We start from the raw sequence: 18,738 nt of genomic DNA, 5'->3' as shown, positions 1-18,738 counted from the left end.
GAGATCTCCACGCAAGAGCCCATGGCTCCCGGGGGAGAGGCTCCTGCACATCAACGTCCTGGAACTCCGAGCTGTGTTCTGGGCTCTCAAATCGTTCCTCCCGTCGCTCAAGGGCAAGGTGGTGCGGATCTTCACGGACAACACCACAACAATGTTTTACATACGGAAGCAGGGAGGCACCAGATCCCCATCCCTATCCAGGGAGGCACAGGATCTGTGGCACTGGGCGGTCGCCCAGGGGATGTTCCTGGTTCCCTTCCACCTGGCAGGAGAAAGAAACACTATCGTCTACTCGCTCAGCAGGGAGCTGCGCGCGTGTCACAAGTGGGAACAGCGCCAGGATCAGGTGGATCAACTCTTCCGACGATGGGGCAAACCCCAAATCGACCTGTTCGCAACAGCGACAAACTCGAAGTGCAAGAGGTTCGCCAGCAGGTTTCCCCAGCCGAGAAGCATGGGCGATGCGTTCTCGTTTCCCTGGGACGGCCTATACCTGTATGCATTCCCTCCGTTGCCGTTGCTGCTTCGACTCAACAACCAGCTCAAGAGGTCCCGGTGCAGGATGATCCTCGTCGCACCGGCGTGGCCGAGGCAGATCTGGTTCCCGGACCTTCTGGACTTGTCAACGTCCCCTCCCATCAAGCTGTCAGCGGACGCGGACCTTCTCTCCAGAGAAGGAGGCGCCATCTTCCACCACAACCCGGCGTCGCTGAACCTGCAGGCTTGGCTCCTGCAGCGCTAGAGTTTGGAGGCTACGATATACCGGCCGATTGCAGAGAGGTTCTTGCAAAGGCCAGGGCATCCTCGACTCTCAAATGCTACGGTCATAAGTGGAAGAGGTTCTCTATCTGGTGCCGAGCACAGAAGATCAACCCCCTACGGATTACGGCCCATCAAGTGCTGGCCATATCTGCTATCGTTGGCAAAGGCTGGGCTAGCCCATGCTTCCATTAAGATTCATCTGGCGGCAATCTCCAGATATACCAGAACCACAGGACGGACGTCCATGTGGTCCCATCGACTGGTAAAAGAGTTTATGAAAGGACTGTTCCGGTCGTTCCCGCCGGTGAAGGCCCCGGCCCCGGCGTGGGAACTTAACGTGGTGCTGACCAGGCTCATGGGGCCCCCATTCGAGCCGATGCACTCCGCACCAATGAAGTTTGTGTCGTGGAAGACTGCATTCCTGGTGGCCATTACCTCCGCACGACGAGTGGGAGAGATCCAGGCCCTATCCTGCAAAGCACCGTACTTGACTTTCCATGCCTCGAGGGTGGTGCTTAGGACGCACCCCTCCTTTATGCCCAAGGTGCCGTCGGACTTCCATCTTAACGAGCCCCTGGTGTTACCTGTTTTCTTCCCGTTGCCGGCCGAGAGGACTTTGCACTCGCTGGATGTGGCTAGAGCGCTGAAGTTCTACGTGGACCGCACAAAGAGTTTCCGGAGGACATCACAGCTGCTTGAAAACTTTGGACCTGTGAATCAAGGGAAGGCTCTCTCGAAGTCTTCTATTTCCAGGTGGCTCTCCAGCTGCATCATGCACTGCCACCGGTTGGCTAACCGACCGCTGCCAGGCCGTCCAAGAGCCCATTCGACCAGAGCGATCGCTGCTACTACGGCGTTCTTATCTGGTGTGCCCCTGCTGGACATCTGCAGGGCTGCTACATGGATGTCGACGCACACCTTCACGAGATTCTACTGCGTCGATCAGGATTCCAGGGAGGAGTCCAGGGTCGGCCAAGCAGTGCTGCGCAACCTGTTGGCTTAAGGTGAGCCTGGTGAGGAGGTAAGCGATGCTTAATGTTGAGTTGTTGTATTGCTTAATGTTGAGCCTTTGCCACCTCCCGTGGTTGTGCATGTGTGTACTGCTATGTATTCTTATATTCATGAGCATGTGAATCCATGCCAGACCCCATGCTGGAGAAGGAACAAGTTACTTACCTGTAACTGTTGTTCTCCAGCATGGGTCTGGCATGGATTCACATGCAAACCCTCCCGCCTACCCCTCTGCGGCTCTTCACTTGGTCATACTGCCACTTCACGTGCTACCAAATCTGAAGATGGCTGCCAGAGGCGGGGCTTAGGTAGAGGGCAGTCATTGGCTGTGGTCAGTATGACACAGAGATCAGTGATTGGTTACTACTACGAAAGACAGATCAGAAACGAAACTGATACTGATTTTTTCTTTATCGAGGATTCCCAGCCTGACGACGGGGAATATTCATGAGCATGTGAATCCATGCCAGACCCATGCTGGAGAACAACAGTTACAGGTAAGTAACTTGTTCCTTACTTGCAATGTCATTCTTCCAGGATGAGTGTGCTGACGGCCCTGCTCAGGCGGGCCTTCCTGAGAATGATATAAAGCCTTGCCTCGCTGGGAAGTAGCCCTTTCTTCTCTATGCGTTAGCATCGAAGCTTTGGGACCATGCTCATTGATTACCTATGATGTATACTATGGTGGTCCAGTACTTCCCAACCATCACTGCCTTTATGGCTTCTTGTCCATTTCAGTAGATCCAGTATGCCTATCATCACTGTAGTCTTCTCCCAATCTTCCCCACGCACCAGATCAAAAAGCCATGCCTAACATTGAGCAGACAGTTCTGCTTCTTTATCCAATCTAGTGTGAACGGTCTCCACAAAACGGTCCAGGGAAGAGAGTTTAGTAGGCATCATCGCCAAAAGTGAGGCCTGATCTTTTAAAAACTCATTCAGTGATTCATACATTTTCACAAAGGGCTAAAGGGAGACATTTAAAGCCACCATCACTAAGCTCTGTAGTTGGATATACTCCAGCCCCCCCTGTTGCATGTGTGGGTTGGAGCTGCCAGATCTTGTTCTCTCTGAGGAGACAGTGGCACTAGATTCAGCCGAGGAAGTCGAGGAGAGGTAAATGTTCTCATTTATTCTGTACGAGGGAGTATCAGGTGGATCCATGAGCGGGGGTGCCTGCGACAACTGAGGATAAAACCCCTGTCCCGACCCCAACCCCACTTCAGTGTTCTCACTGAACCTCATCATAGCAGAGGCCATTGGACACAAAGCGGGCTGAGCGGTGAGGGCCGCCCGGTGTCCCTCCGCCGTTAATGTTCCCAGAAAGCATGAGTTAGCCTCTAATCGCGAGGGAGCCACAATGTCCCATGATTGAGGTATAGAGCACCCTGAGCCCGCTAAGTCACTAAACCTACATTGGGATTGTCTTGCGAAGCTCAACTCTGCGATGTCTGCTGCTAGTCTCCTCGCCAAAGCCGCATGTTGTGGCTCCAGCATCAAGACGGAGGAGAGTTGGCCTTCCAGGGGTTTGGCTTGGCTATAGGGGGTGGCAGAACAGCATAGTCCGATGAATCTGGATGGTTAAAAAACAACTCCAAATAGGCTATGTCCCCTTCAAATTCCCAGTCATCAATGTCTTGTTCTCTCGCTTTTTGCTCCATCTTGGATGGTTGAGGACCCGTGGACCAAAGTCCCCGGCAAAGATCGCCCCTCTGCACACTCACTAGACAGAGCGGCGACCCCAACCGAGAGTAGCAAGGATGGCAGGCACAGGCCAGAAGACATTGAAAGGGGAAGCAAGAGTTCTCGAGTGGGAGAGTTCAGACCCATCTCGGTATGGAATCTCTCATAAATAATATGAGAAATATGAGGCCCTGTTAAACCATGATCTTGCCCCACACCACTGCTTGAGCTGGGAAGTGCCTTTTCAGACAAATCCACCAAGGTGTTGGTTTCCTTGCTCACTCATGGAATTTCAAGAATGAGCCTTTCGAGGTCAAAGTAGGGGCCAAGACAAATGAGGTAGGTGAGGTGTGGGGCACATCCTCACACAGTTTGCCCATACGCCGAGTGCGCTGACCCTTTTCTGGCATGTTGAAAAAAAGTCCCTCTTTGTTGTTTGTTATTCATTTTTATAAGTAGTCGCCCGAGCTGTGTCTTCAAAGATATTTTAGCGGACATGAAGATGTGAGGACAGTGAAATGAGGCAAACTGAGATTCCTGCAGTGCCCCCAACTCGGTTGACAGTTAGCCAGTTGCAAGAATTCCTCCCCCCTTCAGTTTCCTTCGACCCGCTCGACTGCTCAGACTGCAAGACTTTCTTTACGAAACTCCATTATGCAAGTACAATGTTGGTGGCCTCATCCTTCAACCATCAGCCAGCGGACTGCAGACTGATACTTTCCGTCCGCTTCGCGGTCCGCTTCGCAGGAAAACAGCTGATATGGAACAGCCTGGAGCAGCCTGTAGGAGGAGCACGGTAGCAGCAACAGCAAGGAAAGACTGGCAGATCATAGCAATAATACTCTATTCAGTGGGTTTAACTGACTGGTAGCAGCCCACAGACTATCGTTAAAAGCCTTCAATGATCTCAGGATAATTAACTCAGGATTGGCTAGTTACCAGCTGGTGAAGCCTGTCAAACAGGATATTATGGCTTAAATGGGTCTTTTGATTGATAGATCATGTTCATCATGTTAATAGTAATCATAACAAATGTTCCCCTTCTCTGTTCCAATATGTATGAAGGTTCATCAAATTTGATATGAAGAATAATAAAACAAGGAAAGATGGTGTGTATACCAAAGTGGGACTAAGAGCCAAAAACACTGTCCAAATATTCCTTTAATACATTTCTTAACTTTATTTTTGTCTGTGATACTTTTTTGTGATACATGGGCTTCATTAGGAGTATTCCGGCAGCACCGACGGGTTACCGGCCGACTAGCCTTACTGTTTCCGCTGCCTGACATCCCAGTGCTACCAGGATATCACAGTCGACAGAGTAACAGTAAGTTCCCATTCCCGTGAAGTCCCATGGGACTCCATGGGAATGGGAACCCTGAAGCACCAATGGGGTCTGAACTCCCGGCAGATCAGGCCTGACGGTAGTTCAGAGCCCCTACCGGCAAACACAGAATGAACCGGTCCAGAAAAGGAGCCAGTAACATTGTTACTGGCACCTTTGTTTCCGGCTCACTTGTAATGAGGCCACTGTCACACCACTCACTGCACATGATAATTGAGTCAGGTACTCTTCCCCAAATATCACAATACACACACCTTGTTACAATGCAATCAACTAAAGTGAAACAATTCAGCCTTCAAAATGATTAGATATCAAATATTTTGTAGAGAAATTAGGTGTTTTAATAAAAGTATTAACTACTCTATGCCTCACATTATTTTTGAAATAATCCAGAAGAGATTGCGTTTTTTACAACTATCTTCAATTAGTATGTGCAATTCAGCATAAACATGTATATGCAACATATTTACAGAGTTAGAAAAATCACATTTTGGTTATGTTACAGTTGTATTATATACAGCACCTATAGGACTCCATGGGGATGGGGACCATGGAAACACTGGTTCCGTCTATGACAGAGCCGATGTTTCCATGTCCGCCTGCAGGCGGGTGGTGTTAATCCCGCCAGGTCTGACCTGACACCTCCCGCCTGCAGGACTCTGAATCAGCCGGTCCAGAAACAACGGTGGCAGCGGTTTTACTGCCACCGTTCTTTCCGGACCGGCAGGGTCGTAATGAGGGCCAGTGTTTGTCTTTTTAATTATGAACCTTATATATTGCATGTTAAGCTGCTGCTTTAGAACTCATTTGGGTATTATCATGTGTTCTCAAAATCTTGTTTTACATTGTGTTTTTATCAATTTTCCTATGTTGTATATATTTGTATCAATGTGTACTTTTTTCATTAATAAAATACAGCTTATATAATAAGATTAATATTGTGCTCCTAAGTGTTAAGTGTTTTTAGTTCAAATTAAATTCCCCTTTACTAAAGAAACAACCCTGAGACTGGGGCCTTTACTAGGGACAAGGTGGAAGGCTTAAGTAATGCGAAGGAGTTTAATTTGGCAACTGGTGCTCTTACCATTTGGAAAATACCCCTCCCAAGTGGGCTTTTGACATTGGCACACCAGAACAACAGGGATGGGGAGGAAGAGTAGAGGGGTACTTATTTGGTGAGGCAAAGCTGGGACACATGCAGCAGAGGCATCTTAAAACCTGCTAAAAGTAAAAAATTACTAGTGCAGAAAGCGCTTCCTGTGAAGACTGAGGGAGGCAGAGAGAGGCAGACAGAGGCAGAGAGAGGCATCAGCCTTGGGAGGGGGCCAGGTAAAAAGATAAGGACGGTACCTTTTATGGCTGCAGGGTAAGGCAAAGATGTGCAAAGAAAACTGAAGGTTCTGAAAAGGCAAAAGGGGCGAGTAAATTGGAACACAGTGGTCGAAGGGGGTGGGAGTGGTTGGGAGCGGTGCTTTACTGTTCCTATACTTTTATTTTTTAAAGAAACCATTCGGAATGGTTTAATTTCAAAATAAAAGTGTAGGAAGAAGTTGAAACTTGCAGTTCAGTGCACTGAAAATTCTGTTAAACAGCATGTGTGTTCGGGGGTTTGGCTTGCGTATGGGAGGGAGCCTGGTGATGGGGTCTGTTGGAAGTGGGGGAAGGGCACATAGTTCCACTACTTCTTTTTGTACTCTTCGACCACTGCATGCCATCCTGCTCAACCGTCTCTGTGATAACCTGGGTATCACCGATCAGGTCCTGGCTTGGCTGACCTCTTTCCTCTCCGGTCGTCCCTCCCAGGTCCAACTTGGGTCCTTCCTCTCTTCTAGCTCTATCTCTACCTGTGGTGTTCCCTGAGGGTCTACCCTCTCTTCCTGGCTGTTCAACCAATACATGGCACTTCTTGCCCAGTGCATTGCCGCTCTCTTCCCCAACTTTCAGTGCTATGTGGACGACACTCTGCTCATTTTCAGGCTCCCTTCTGCCACCTCTTCTCCTTCTCTAATCTCTGACTCTTTCTCTGCTATCCAGGAGTGGTGTGCCGCCAATGATCTCTGTCTTAATGCCAGTAAGACTGAGATTCTCCTCAACGGCACACCTCCTCCCTCATTTCCTATCGCTCTATGGCCGTCCTCTCTAGGACCTCCTCCCTCTCCCACCTGTGAGGCTAATGCCCCCGGGGTCATCTTTGACTCCACACTCCCCTTCTATCCTCTCATCGCTGACATCTCTACGAAATCACACTACCACCTGCACCTCCTCAGAGGTATTCTTCCTTTCCTCACCTTCCCCCAGAAGCTCACTGTCTCCAGAGCTCTGGTTCTCTCTAGGCTGGACTACTGCAACAGCCTCTTTCTAAATCTGCCTGCTTCTACTCTCTGCCCTCTGCAACTCATCCAGAACAGGACTGCGAGACATGTCATTGGCCTCAAGCCCAGGGATCATATCTCTCCAGGACTAAAATCTCTGCACTGGCTCCCAGTGGCTGTGAGGATTAGGTTTAAAACCCTCTGCATTGTCCACAAGGCCTTCTGGGGCCTGGGGATTCAATACCTTCGACCCTCTCTTCCTAAATATCTTCCTCCTCGAGCTCTTCGCTCATCCGCCTCCAACTCCCTCAGGGTCAGTCGCTTCTCCAAGCAACGAGTTGGTGGTAGATTTCTTTCCTCGGCTGGGGCCTCCCTCTGGAACAGCCTCCCTGAAACTTGAGGAGAACCATCTCTGGTTCCAGAAGCACCTCAAGACCTTCCTCTTTGCTTCTGCTTTCACTCCTCCTCTCCCCTACTGAGCTCCTGACTGAAACTGCACTGGTAAACTGGCTACCCTCTGATCTCGGGCCCAGGCCCCCTCCCCCGCCAGCTGCACACCTGCACTGCCTCCCAGGCAACCCCTGCACTTGGGGGCTGTTTCTGTATCCCTACAGTCTCCACCAGCTCCTGGCACTTGATGTCTGCATTTACCCCTACTTTTGCCACAAGCTGGCCACACTTTTTAACTATTGTTTTTATTTATTCTATTTATTTATTACTGTTGATGATATGTACTGCACTGCCCCCTCCTCCTTCCCCCAACACTTTCTCTCTCCTCCCTCCCCTGCACTTGTAGGATCTCAATGTTACCTGGCCTAGTAAGATCGTTGTCTCTGTCTTCCCTCTGTTCCCCCTCCCTTGCCTCGTCGCGCCTTGAAACACTTGTGTATAGGCGCGTTATAAATGACATATCATATCATGGTGACAAGACCAATCCTCCTTGCCCACATCTTCTCTTTATTAGGAGAAGTACTTAGCAGGACTAGGCAGAAGCCAATACCAGCACAGAGCTCAGCGATCGTAGGGCAGTGCTCTCCTTCTAACATGGTTGGCCATGATCACCTATGACTACCATGCCTTCACTTTTTTCCCAAGGCTATTCATAGGTGTTTAGGGAATCACAGACGATGTTTGATTCTGGTTCTGATTCTAGCCCAACAGATAATGTTTCATTAATGTAGGGATCCTCCTCTCTTGAGATGCAACTGAGAGGCCCAGTGTTTCACCCCTCCCCTCTATCACTGAGCTTAGCAGTCTTATAGATGAGGAATGGTACAGTCGTTGTCTCCTTCGTTTTGGAATGTTTGAAGGTTAAGGATATGGCCCAAAATGAAAGTGTCTTCAGTCTATGTGAGCTAAAGCTGATTTGGTTTCCTTCAAGAAGCATATCTTTTTTGTTAATTTTGTAGCCCGGACATGAGATTTCCCTCACACATTTGCCAGACACTTCTCTCGCCTCAAGTTTGAGAACAGAACATTTTTTGAAATCTCTCTACAAAAGCATTTTTGGTTGAGATGTACTACTATTTTTTGGTATTTGCATGAAAACACCACAAACTCAGTTAATGTTACCGCTTCTCTTTGTGGCGGATGGCCATGTTAATCCTCACTTTTTAAGTCCTTTGTACCGCATTTGGCGATTCAGTGGATTTCTCTAAGACCACTTAGGGAATTCCGCCTAAGGTAAATCGGTCCTTTTTTGGCAATAAGATGGGGGCTTTCCCTACATCACACTGCTGGAGTGAAATCCTCCACTTCAAAGAATAGCGTGTAATTTAGCGGTGCTGTAAAAATGTCATATTATCAAACAAGGTTCTAAAATTCACAAATGTTCATTTTATGGAGAAATTGATCTTCTGCCTTTTTAAGCATAGGAGCACATTCAGTAGTTTAAAGTTACAGTAAATTGGGCTATGCAAACATAAAAAGTGAAAACATTTGAAACCCATCTAAACATGTGTATTCCTTATTACAGGCCCTCGGGACCACACCTCTTGCTCTGGACGCTCATGCAGAAGGCTGTCTATGTTTCACAGTATTGTGGCAGTGAACAAGTCCTTTGAAATTTACTTCTCCAGCACCAGCCCTCAGAAACTGCGACTGAGGCTCCTGAATGCCGACGACAGTAAAGTAAGCCCTGTTGATGAGGATGTGGTGTGGGGCGATGGAAATATGTATGACTGCAGTCTGTATGTGCGTCTACTGAGCGACTCAAACTCATTTTAGTCAAGTATATGTCCAGACGAGTACAAAATTGCGTGCACCTCAGTTTTGGATTTGTGAGAGCTTTCTTAAAACAGAGATGAAGGCAAAGTAAACACAAAGTGCATATGCTTTGGCAGGCCTCTTATTTAACTCAGTAAATGGGGTGTGAGAGGAGCAGTGATCCAACCACGACTCCAATAGGCATTGTAGGAGGGCAACAACCTATGCCTAACCTCTGAGACATGAGATTATGTTCTGTGCAATTGGGATTGATGAGGAGAGGGCAGTGGAGAAGGGGGCGCATGATGCCTCTACAGCATACACATTACTGTTCTCTGTCTACAACCCTTAAATATGTAACATGGCCTGCATGATTAACCTGCAGCACTTTGCAAGCTATAACACAAAGCCTCATACTTATAACTGAGTAGGCAAAACTACCAGTTACAGCATTAAAAGCGTTTTTGACTAAAAAGGACAAAGGTGTCCTAGAAATGTGCTGGGTGCTTTCCCAAACGGTACATGACTAACAAGCCCATAAAACATTTCTAATACGGCTGATGTCCATTTAAGTGTTGAGATGGAGCTCACAGCAAACTGCATGCTTACCTGTTAGCCTTACCAGTGACAGCCATAGCTTGTTTATCTTTTTCTGCCCATTAGCAAGTCAGGAAAACACATCTCAGCTGGCACCACACTCCTATTCCAGGCAAAGCCCTTTTACTCCTACGGAGTGTTTTTCTATTCAATGTGTATGCGTTTTATGGAATTTCAATTTCACTTGCGCCTCTTTTGCTCCATGTCATACAGAACTGGTCTATGAATATGATTCTAACCAGAACTACACAGGGGATGCTCCATAAGGAGCACTTGTGTGTGCCCCTGCACTGCCATGCAGTAACCACCTGCATCTTCTGTGCCATGAGAACAGAGCTCCAAGTAATGCCTAAGATGTTTTCCGAACTGCACGTGCCACACAATCTGATTTCCTTAAGGGTGATACAATAACGGGAACTGTATTAAAACTGGGGTTGAATTTAGATGACAGTGGCAGGGTTGCCACCTGCTCCCGGGCTCCTAGACTTCAAAACTGAGGGGGTTCTCAGACTGTCACATATAAAAATATGACCTACATAAGAGAGAAGTGAGTAAGTAGGAAAAAAAGGGGCTACTAAGTAACCCCCCAGCACTCCACATAAGATGGTGTGTTTTGGACCCACAAAAAAAAAGGTAAGTAAAGTCAATTTCACTTTACTCTTCTTGGGAACTGTAGTTCACCCAAGAAAAGGTATTTAAACCTTAAGAGAAATCCAAAGCATTTCTCTGTGATACTGCACCAAAGGTGCTGTGTGTCACCATACAAAGGTAGATGCCTATGGAGTTTGTCAGTCTCCAAAAAGAAAGGAATTATAAAATCCAAATCAGATCAAAACAAATGAGAGAGTGAGAAAAAGGGCTCACTCACTCCAGGGTTAAAATGAAAAAGTCCTAAAGTACATCAACAGAGCTGGGGGTCTCTAAGGTGGGAGGAATTTAGCACTAAAATTAAAATTCTCCCTGACAATCTTCTCTGGTAATTACCCCTTCCATGGTATGATGGGTTTCCTCCTTGAGTGGCTACTCATCTGCCTCCCCCAGTATTCGGCCTCTATCTGTTTCAGGTGTGAAGAACTGTCGGAACCAGCTACAGTTTCTGGCAACTTCTTCACCTTACATTTTGGCTGTGACCATTGAACCTTTTCATTTGGTGGTGGTCCAGGGTTTCGTCTCATGTGGTAGAATCAGCTAGTGATGAGTTTGTCTGTTTCGTACCAAAGATTCATCCTCCACCTGGATGATTGAAGGAAGCATTTATCTGCAGGACGATTCCTTTGTATTACTTGTGATTTGTTTGTACTTCACCAATGGTGTATTAATATCTTGCTTTCTTCTTGACTCATGCTCGGGTACTAGGGATCTGGCTTGGCTATGGAGGAATGTTTCTGCCAGGGTCACTCCAGTTTTTTTGTGTGGTCCAGCATGCCATTAGAAAGAAGGTGAGCGCTGACTGCATGCTTGTTCCTTTGTCATAAGCAATGACAAACTCCTTTTTCAAGGTTCCCATGAATCACTCCACATGCAGGTTACCCTTGCCAGCACGGGTTGATAAGATGGTGATGTACGCCATGGAGCGACACAAAGTCTTTGAACTCTTTGCTTTGGAAAGGGGGTCCGTTGTCTATCTGAATAGTGTGTGATATAGCATGAGTCACAAAGATTTCTTCCATTAGAGGCAACACTGTGCAACCACCATGGAGCAAAGGAATCTCACTTCTGAGTACCTAGAGAATCCATCTAAGTACACCATTAAGTGTCTGTGGTATGATCCATGATAACCACTTGCCGTGGGGCAGTCACCTTCATCAGAACTCTATTCGGGGGTGTCTAAACGGTTCGCTGGCTGCCTGGCACCATTTGAACATGCCAACCTTGAATTGGCCATCTTTTCCAATTCAGGGAACCATACTTTCTTCCTTAGTCATGTTTAATTCTGTTAGCGCCGTCGTGCCTTGTATAGGCTATGTTTTGTCATTCTGTGTATGAGAATGGAAGGGATCACTATCCATGTCCTGTGGAGCTGCTAGCCTGTAGTAGCTATGGAAAGTTCAGCACGTACTCTGCAGGGACCGTGAATAAAGGTAACACATATAAGTGAAAGTGCCTCCTTTTTAATTTGAGAGTATCTTTTTTCTGTCGGTGTAAGCACATTGCTTGTAAAAGTTATAGGCTGGTGAATTGTTTTTGTGCCAATTTGCACAAGTATTTCACCCAGACCGACTGGACTGGCATCCACCAGGATATCTGACTGCCTTTCTAGAGCCCTCTGCAATTGTCTGTTTAGCTTTCTTGAAGGCTTTTTGAGCATGTTAGCTCCTCTCCCGTTCTTTTTTGTTCGCATTTCAAAGGTGCTCTGTAATTGTGGCCAGGTTAGGGATGAATCTCCCACAGAAGTTTATCATCCTGAGGAAACTTCGTACTCCTGCCCGACATGTGTGAAGTGCAAAGTTCTCAATAGCTGCGACTTTCTAGGGCTCAGCAGAAATTCCTTTGTCTTTGGAATAGCAATCCAAAAAACTGCACTTTTTGCTGGAGAAATCGACACTTAGATTCCTTCCAAGTGACCCCCTGTAGCTGCAGGCAGTGGAAGACCACTTCATCTCTCTTTAGGAGCTCTATTTCAGCACGAGGGTATGTGAACCACTTGGGGGCCTGTACTCACTGCATGAGCCTCTTCAAGCTTCAGGCTTTTCATGGCTTCCTCCATGCGAGCAGTGCAGTAGGATGGTCAGTCATAATATCGAAAAATAAATGTCGCATTACAATAAATTCGAAAAAAGAATGTCGAAAAAAAAAATCGAATTCTTTATTTATATATTTTTGGGGGGTTCCGCATGTTAAAAAAAAGGTTTAAAAAAGGGGGGCTTGGGGGAAACCCCCCCATTTCGAATAAAAAAGTATTAAAAAAGAAATTCACATTTGTTTTTTCGACATTATTTTTTCGATTTTTTGACTTTCAACATTTTTGCATTCGATTTTATGACTATAAACCGTGCAGGAGCTTGCCAACTTATGAGATCTGCTGAGTTCTGTATTCTGAGTAGGGGCAAGCCAGGTTCCTTGAAGATTTGTTTTGTCAGCTATGAGGAAAACACCTTTGTATAATATGACCCATGATCTCTCCTTTCCCATATGGGAATGCACATATTGAGGCTAGGCGTCTGTCTGGTATAGAAGATATCTAGGGATTCTGTCAGGCTTTGTTGAGCTTGCCTTAGTTGGAATCTTTAATAATCAACATTCCAAATGGATGGTCAAATAAATGGTCAGTGCACACCACTTGGTGTCGTTTGAGATGTTACCTTGAGGAAGTGTTTTAAACAGCTTATGCACTTCATTTCCCGCAGAAAAGAGGAGCCTAGATTTCTTTGTGTCATCATCCACTTCCTCTGCAGTAGCAAATAACATATCTTTGTTGAAGCAAGAGGAGGCCTCACACACACAAAAGACACATACTCTGTGTTGCAGGTAATCCTAACTTCCCCTGCCACATGCCTCATGGCTCGGTCTCAGGCTGTTTCTACACAGGAGTCAGAAGTGCATCTTCTCATTGTTTCTGGAAACACTTCAACAATATCTGCTGTGTTTGAAGCAATCTTGGTTAGGTGACCCGACCCCAAACCTTATTCTGTCCTGGATGGAGAGTTCTGAAAATTAGTTCAGAAAATCAAACCAGAAGTCCACCCTGACCTTGCAGTATATAATATCTTCCACAGTAATGTCATAGTATAACTTAGAAAACATTGCCACCATGGACAAAAGAGTGGATTTATGATACAGTGAACATTTGTTTTAGTTATTATACTGTAAAGAAGCAGCTGTACAAGAGCTTCAGATTTGCAGGGACATGATAGGCTATGATAGGTCTGACATCGATAATGGCTATCAGTATGTCAGCTGTTTACCTGATTAGGCAGGTCATCTTTGCACTGGGGAATTCAAGACAAAGTTCTTGTCTTTTATATGAATAACGGTTTAATCAAATCCAAAACATGAGTTTTGATGGCAGAATCACTCAGTGCTGTCTCCATGACTCATGCCCAGACTCTTTACCAACCATCAGAAGCGTTCAACCTTTGGGAGTAGATCCACATAGCAACACCAGCTGCACAAGCCTCATTTCAAACCTGCTGCCATCACCTATAAAGACTCTTCAAAGAAATCTATTTGATTTTCATGTGGTGATTTCACATTCTGTAATGACGAATGTGCATTTATCCCGAGTCCCCAGTAGAGTGTTATCCATAGTGGGGTGGATGTGCATTACATCACTCAATTGTATATTTTCTTCTACCTAGTAGACGCCAACAATAAATGTCACATACATATATGTCATGCATGCGGGCCACTGGGATTCTCTCCTACCTAGAACAAAACAATTGCACACACAGCTATACCCACTGCATTTCTTAAATATAATCTCCTGCCTCCAACCAACTCTGTGATTTTCTTCGCTCTAATCATTGACATCAAATGTCAAGTGCATGTGTGCCATGGAAGATGGTCACTGGTATTCTATCCTCCCAGGTAGTCACAAAAACATGGCACAGTCAGCAAAATGGCAACCTCATATCTCTAACCAACCTCTCCTCTCTAGTAGCCGCAGATTACAAATGTCACAAGTATTTTTGTCATGCATGACTGTCCCTGGTATTCTCTCCTCCCTAGTAGTCACACATACATGCATAACAAGCCACATCCATTGAATGCTCTCTCTGGCATCCAACCGATTCTATTTGCTTCTCGCTAGTTACTGACAACAAATGTCACATGAGTGTACATAATGCACTGTGGTCACTCAGGTTTTCTTCTCCTTAGTAGTCACAAAGGTTAGCATACCTAGTTACATCTGCTGAATGTAATCTTCTGCCACCACCCGGCTCCAACAAGCTTTGGGATTTTCAAACAATAACCTTATCTTTACTTTTTTCCAATTGACCCTGATGTAATACAAATTAAACATCTTTCACTTCTATCTAAAATATTAATGCCACCAGCAGCCTCTTGCCTCTGCTCACAAGACTGATCATGAACCTCCAATAGGGTGCGTTACAAATAACCTGCAAGACTGAGCCCACCTGTACCACCCAACCAACATACTTAAGGACATTTCAGAAAGTCCAGCCTGTGCTGATGCTCAGAAAATGGGTGGTTCAGAGTTACCAACAAAAGTCTATTCAAAACATTTTGAAAGAGAGGGGTGGTAGAAAGGCTCCCTGTTGGGTGGAACCATGCATAAGCGCTAAATACATTTGGAATACATAGGAAATACTTACCTTAATGTAATATCTTGGGGATTCCTGCCTCTCTGAGACAGGAAAAACTGAATGTGGTGTATATACCTTTCTGGTATCCAGCCCTAATTGGACAAAGGCTTGTTTTTTTTTTTCTTAAAATAATGTTAAGATTGTGTTTTATTTAAAATGATTTCGAAGTATACAACAAAATGACAGATTTTAAGCTTGAGTCATCCTCATAATATAACGTCCATGACGAGGAATAGGGAGAAAGTGTCACTACCCGTTCATCATCACCTAAACGTTTTCAAACTTTGCATAGATAATCAACCATGCCATATGCAATATATGTGCCCTAATTGACACCTCATGTCTCCCTCCTTGACTCCACACCCTGTTAGGACAGTTTTTCTAAAGTCTTACCAAGACTTCATAAAAACCACATCTGAGGCAGTACTAAAACTCTGCTCCTAGTATAAGGCTGTACCACCTGAGAATGAGGTAGCATGGACAGAGCAGCCAGGGTTATCTTAGGAGGGAGAGATAGCTTTAGGAAGGTACAAAGAAATTGTAACTTACACATGGTCCAAAAAAAACACTGACACACTATGTATTTTGTAAAAATAATGATTTATTATAAATGCATTTAGGCCAAGATAAATCTTTGGAAAGGTAAGTACTATTACATATTATATAGAACACAATCATTAAAAAACAACATAATACCTAAAGTAACACATTCAGAATGGCCTTAAGGTATTCTTGGGTAGTAAAACCAAAGTAGTTAGACTTCTAGAATACCATCAGTAAGTCAAGGGCAGTAGACCCTAATGGTCATAACATACAGTGTTATTCACTTGTAGAATCACTCAGTTATACCAACACTTGTTACAAGTATCTCTGGCAACATATGTAACTTTCCTCTATTATGAATGGAAACAGTTACGTCGCCAGTATTACTTTTAAGAACACAGTTCAGAGCTAGTAAAGTAACTCATATACTTTCTGGAGGGGCCTTAAGCTACCCACGGATAAGTATGAACACAGTAAACTATTCTAGCAGTGCACTAAAATAGTGCAGTTGTGCCTTTCCCTCCTTTCTCCTCCCCTCTCCCTCATTCCTCGAAATTCTCCAGCTCTACCAGAAATGTTGTCAGGCCTAGTACGGTAGTCGCCTGTCTGTTCCCATTTCCTTCCTTTCTGTGTCTTAGCACTTGCACTATCTGAAATGTCGCCAGGCCAAGTATGATAGTTAATTTCACATTCTTGTTGGTCATGGCCTGTAAGAATGTTTTTGTATTTTCCTTTGTTCCCTCCCTTGTCGTGAAGCACTTTGAAACACATTGTGTATAGGCGGTATATAAATACACTATCATATCATATCACTAAAGCAGTTCAGGGAAAGCATAAACCAATATTACAGTTTAAGAAGAGCAACAGCTATTCAAGGTCAGTATAACCTATTGGTATATAAATATTTACACTATTACTACTACAGAATAGACACCAAGGATACTTTTCAGACGCATTGGGGCTCATTCCGAGGTGGGCAGTAAGGGGTTAACGGCGCCGGTAATGGTGCCGGAGCCATCAACCCCTTACCGCCCCATTACGAGTCTGCTCGTGGGACCTGTAAACGGTGCCTGGTAAAACCAGGCGCCCTTAGCGGGTCCCGCTAGCAGACCAGGGAGCTAACAACGGGCCTGTTATTGATGGGCCCGTTGTTAGCTCCCTCCCCATTCCCATTGAGCCCTATGGGAGCTCGAATGGGAATGGGGATGTACCGGGTCCGGGTTCCTTGAATGAGGAATTACCGGGTCTTCAAAGGTTGGAATAGCCCGGTAATTCCTCATTCAAGGAACCCAGACCCGGTACCCGGGAAGGGGGTAACCATGCCGCAAATTGCATCATGGTTACCTCCAAGGTCGCAATGACCCCCTAGAATACAATTCTTAGGCAAGTAAGAACTCTAGCAGACTTTTAAGAAAGGCAATCGGCAGTTCTTTTTTGAGGGGCTACAAGCATCTCAAAGATAAGTATTGACTCTTAGACTGTTTTAGGTATGCACTAAGTAGATCCGGGGAAGCAAAACCCAGTGGTACAACTTACGAATAACAGTTATTCAAGGTAGGTAAACCCTATTGGTAAGCTTTTACACTCATTCAGTTAAGAATAATAAAACAGTACCAACACTATTACTTTTAAGACGAGTGAAACACTATTTCAAAGTAAAACAACATATATAGTTTTAATGGAGCGCCCAGCAACTTAAAGGTATAATAACTTAAGGACACTTTGTGACATATTCTATGACAGAGATACAGTTACCACACTTACTTCTTTAGCAATCTTTAGCAAATGTAATTTCAAGACGGAAACCTTATCTATTAAAGTCATTCCCTATTCTAGAGAATGTGCTTTGTCAGACAGAAGAGGGACCCTAGCGGTCTAGGAGCCAGCTACTGCAGGTAAGGATAGGGTTCAGTTGCAGGAAAGACAGAGTTCCAGAGGATATCTCTTCAAACAAGTAAGTATTCACCTCAGACTTAGCTAAAGGTGTTCAGGGACTTCACAGAAGACTCCCTATAGGTGTTCCAACATTAGGCCTGGGCAAATGGTATGGGCAAACTCCCAAACACAATGGTTAAGAATTAGTGACAAGGCGCGCACTCTGTTGCCAATCAAGTGTTCCTGCATTGACTTCTCCTCCAAACGCACGTTTTCATGACTCCATCAATCTTTAGGGAGGCTGTGTTTCTTTACCTTTTCAGGCGTGTCTTCATTTCCTTTTCAGGTGTAGCAGGTTAATGGACTATAGTGTCTCTAAGGATTCTGGTACTTGTATTTTTTGCACTTAATTTCTCTTGCAGGTAACTAGAAACAACTCCCACCATAGCACAGATCTTACCCTTGATAGGGGGAGGGGGACAGCCTAACTCCCAAACACTCACATCACCCACTCAGTCTTACAGGTTCACACAAAACATGAAGTAAGTATTACCCAAGCCAACACAGTACCTCGGCTAAAAGGAAGAGCTTGGAGATGGTTGTCTTCCTGAAGCAGCAGCACAGGGCCAGGTCCTTGGATTCTTGGTCTGGAGACTGAAGAAATGAACACTGGATGGAAAGTGACAGCAGCAGTCGACAGGAAAGGCTTACAACAAAGGATTATTCAAGACTTCTAGTGGCTCTACAGATTTGGCCCCCATTTACAGGTACCTGATGAAGAAAGAATATTGCAGGTTGCTGGAATTCATTGCAACCATCTTTTCTTCATCTTCCTCTTTGGATTTGGTTCCAGTGGTTGACTTGTCACCAGCTTCCAGGATCAGACTATTGATCAGGACCTGCAGCATAACTTCTGCAAACTCTCCCTGCAGTTTACCGAAAGGGGTGACTGGCTGTCCAGTGAGGACAGTAAGCGCCTCTTTGGAAACTGGTTCTTTTAAGGCAAGGTGGAAGACAAAGAGCTGCAGAGATTCGGACTCCTACCTCACTTCCTGCCTTCACAAATACTCTGAAGCCTCAACAGGAATCAAAAAGGGTTCCCTCCGAAGAAAAAACGTAACCAGGATTTGTCTCACTT

At 45.5% G+C, this 18,738-nt stretch overlaps 1 protein-coding gene across 1 annotated transcript in view; it reads left to right on the top strand.

The window, feature by feature from the left end:
* The window catches only part of LOC138498458 (fibrocystin-L-like), a 374,239-nt gene that overhangs the window by 157,548 nt on the left and 197,953 nt on the right, over positions 1-18,738 (top strand). The window contains exon 10 of the mRNA XM_069622208.1: positions 9,089-9,243. Within this exon, the coding sequence (XP_069478309.1) occupies positions 9,089-9,243 (155 nt within the window). The remainder of the gene's footprint in view (positions 1-9,088; positions 9,244-18,738) is intronic.

This window comes from Ambystoma mexicanum, chromosome 5q (assembly GCF_040938575.1).
Source record: "Ambystoma mexicanum isolate Mex_15411 chromosome 5q, UKY_AmexF1_1, whole genome shotgun sequence".
In the NCBI taxonomy this organism is placed as follows: domain Eukaryota; kingdom Metazoa; phylum Chordata; class Amphibia; order Caudata; family Ambystomatidae; genus Ambystoma; species Ambystoma mexicanum.
Note: the sequence above shows the minus strand (reverse complement) of the source record. Positions and strands in the feature narration are given on the sequence as shown.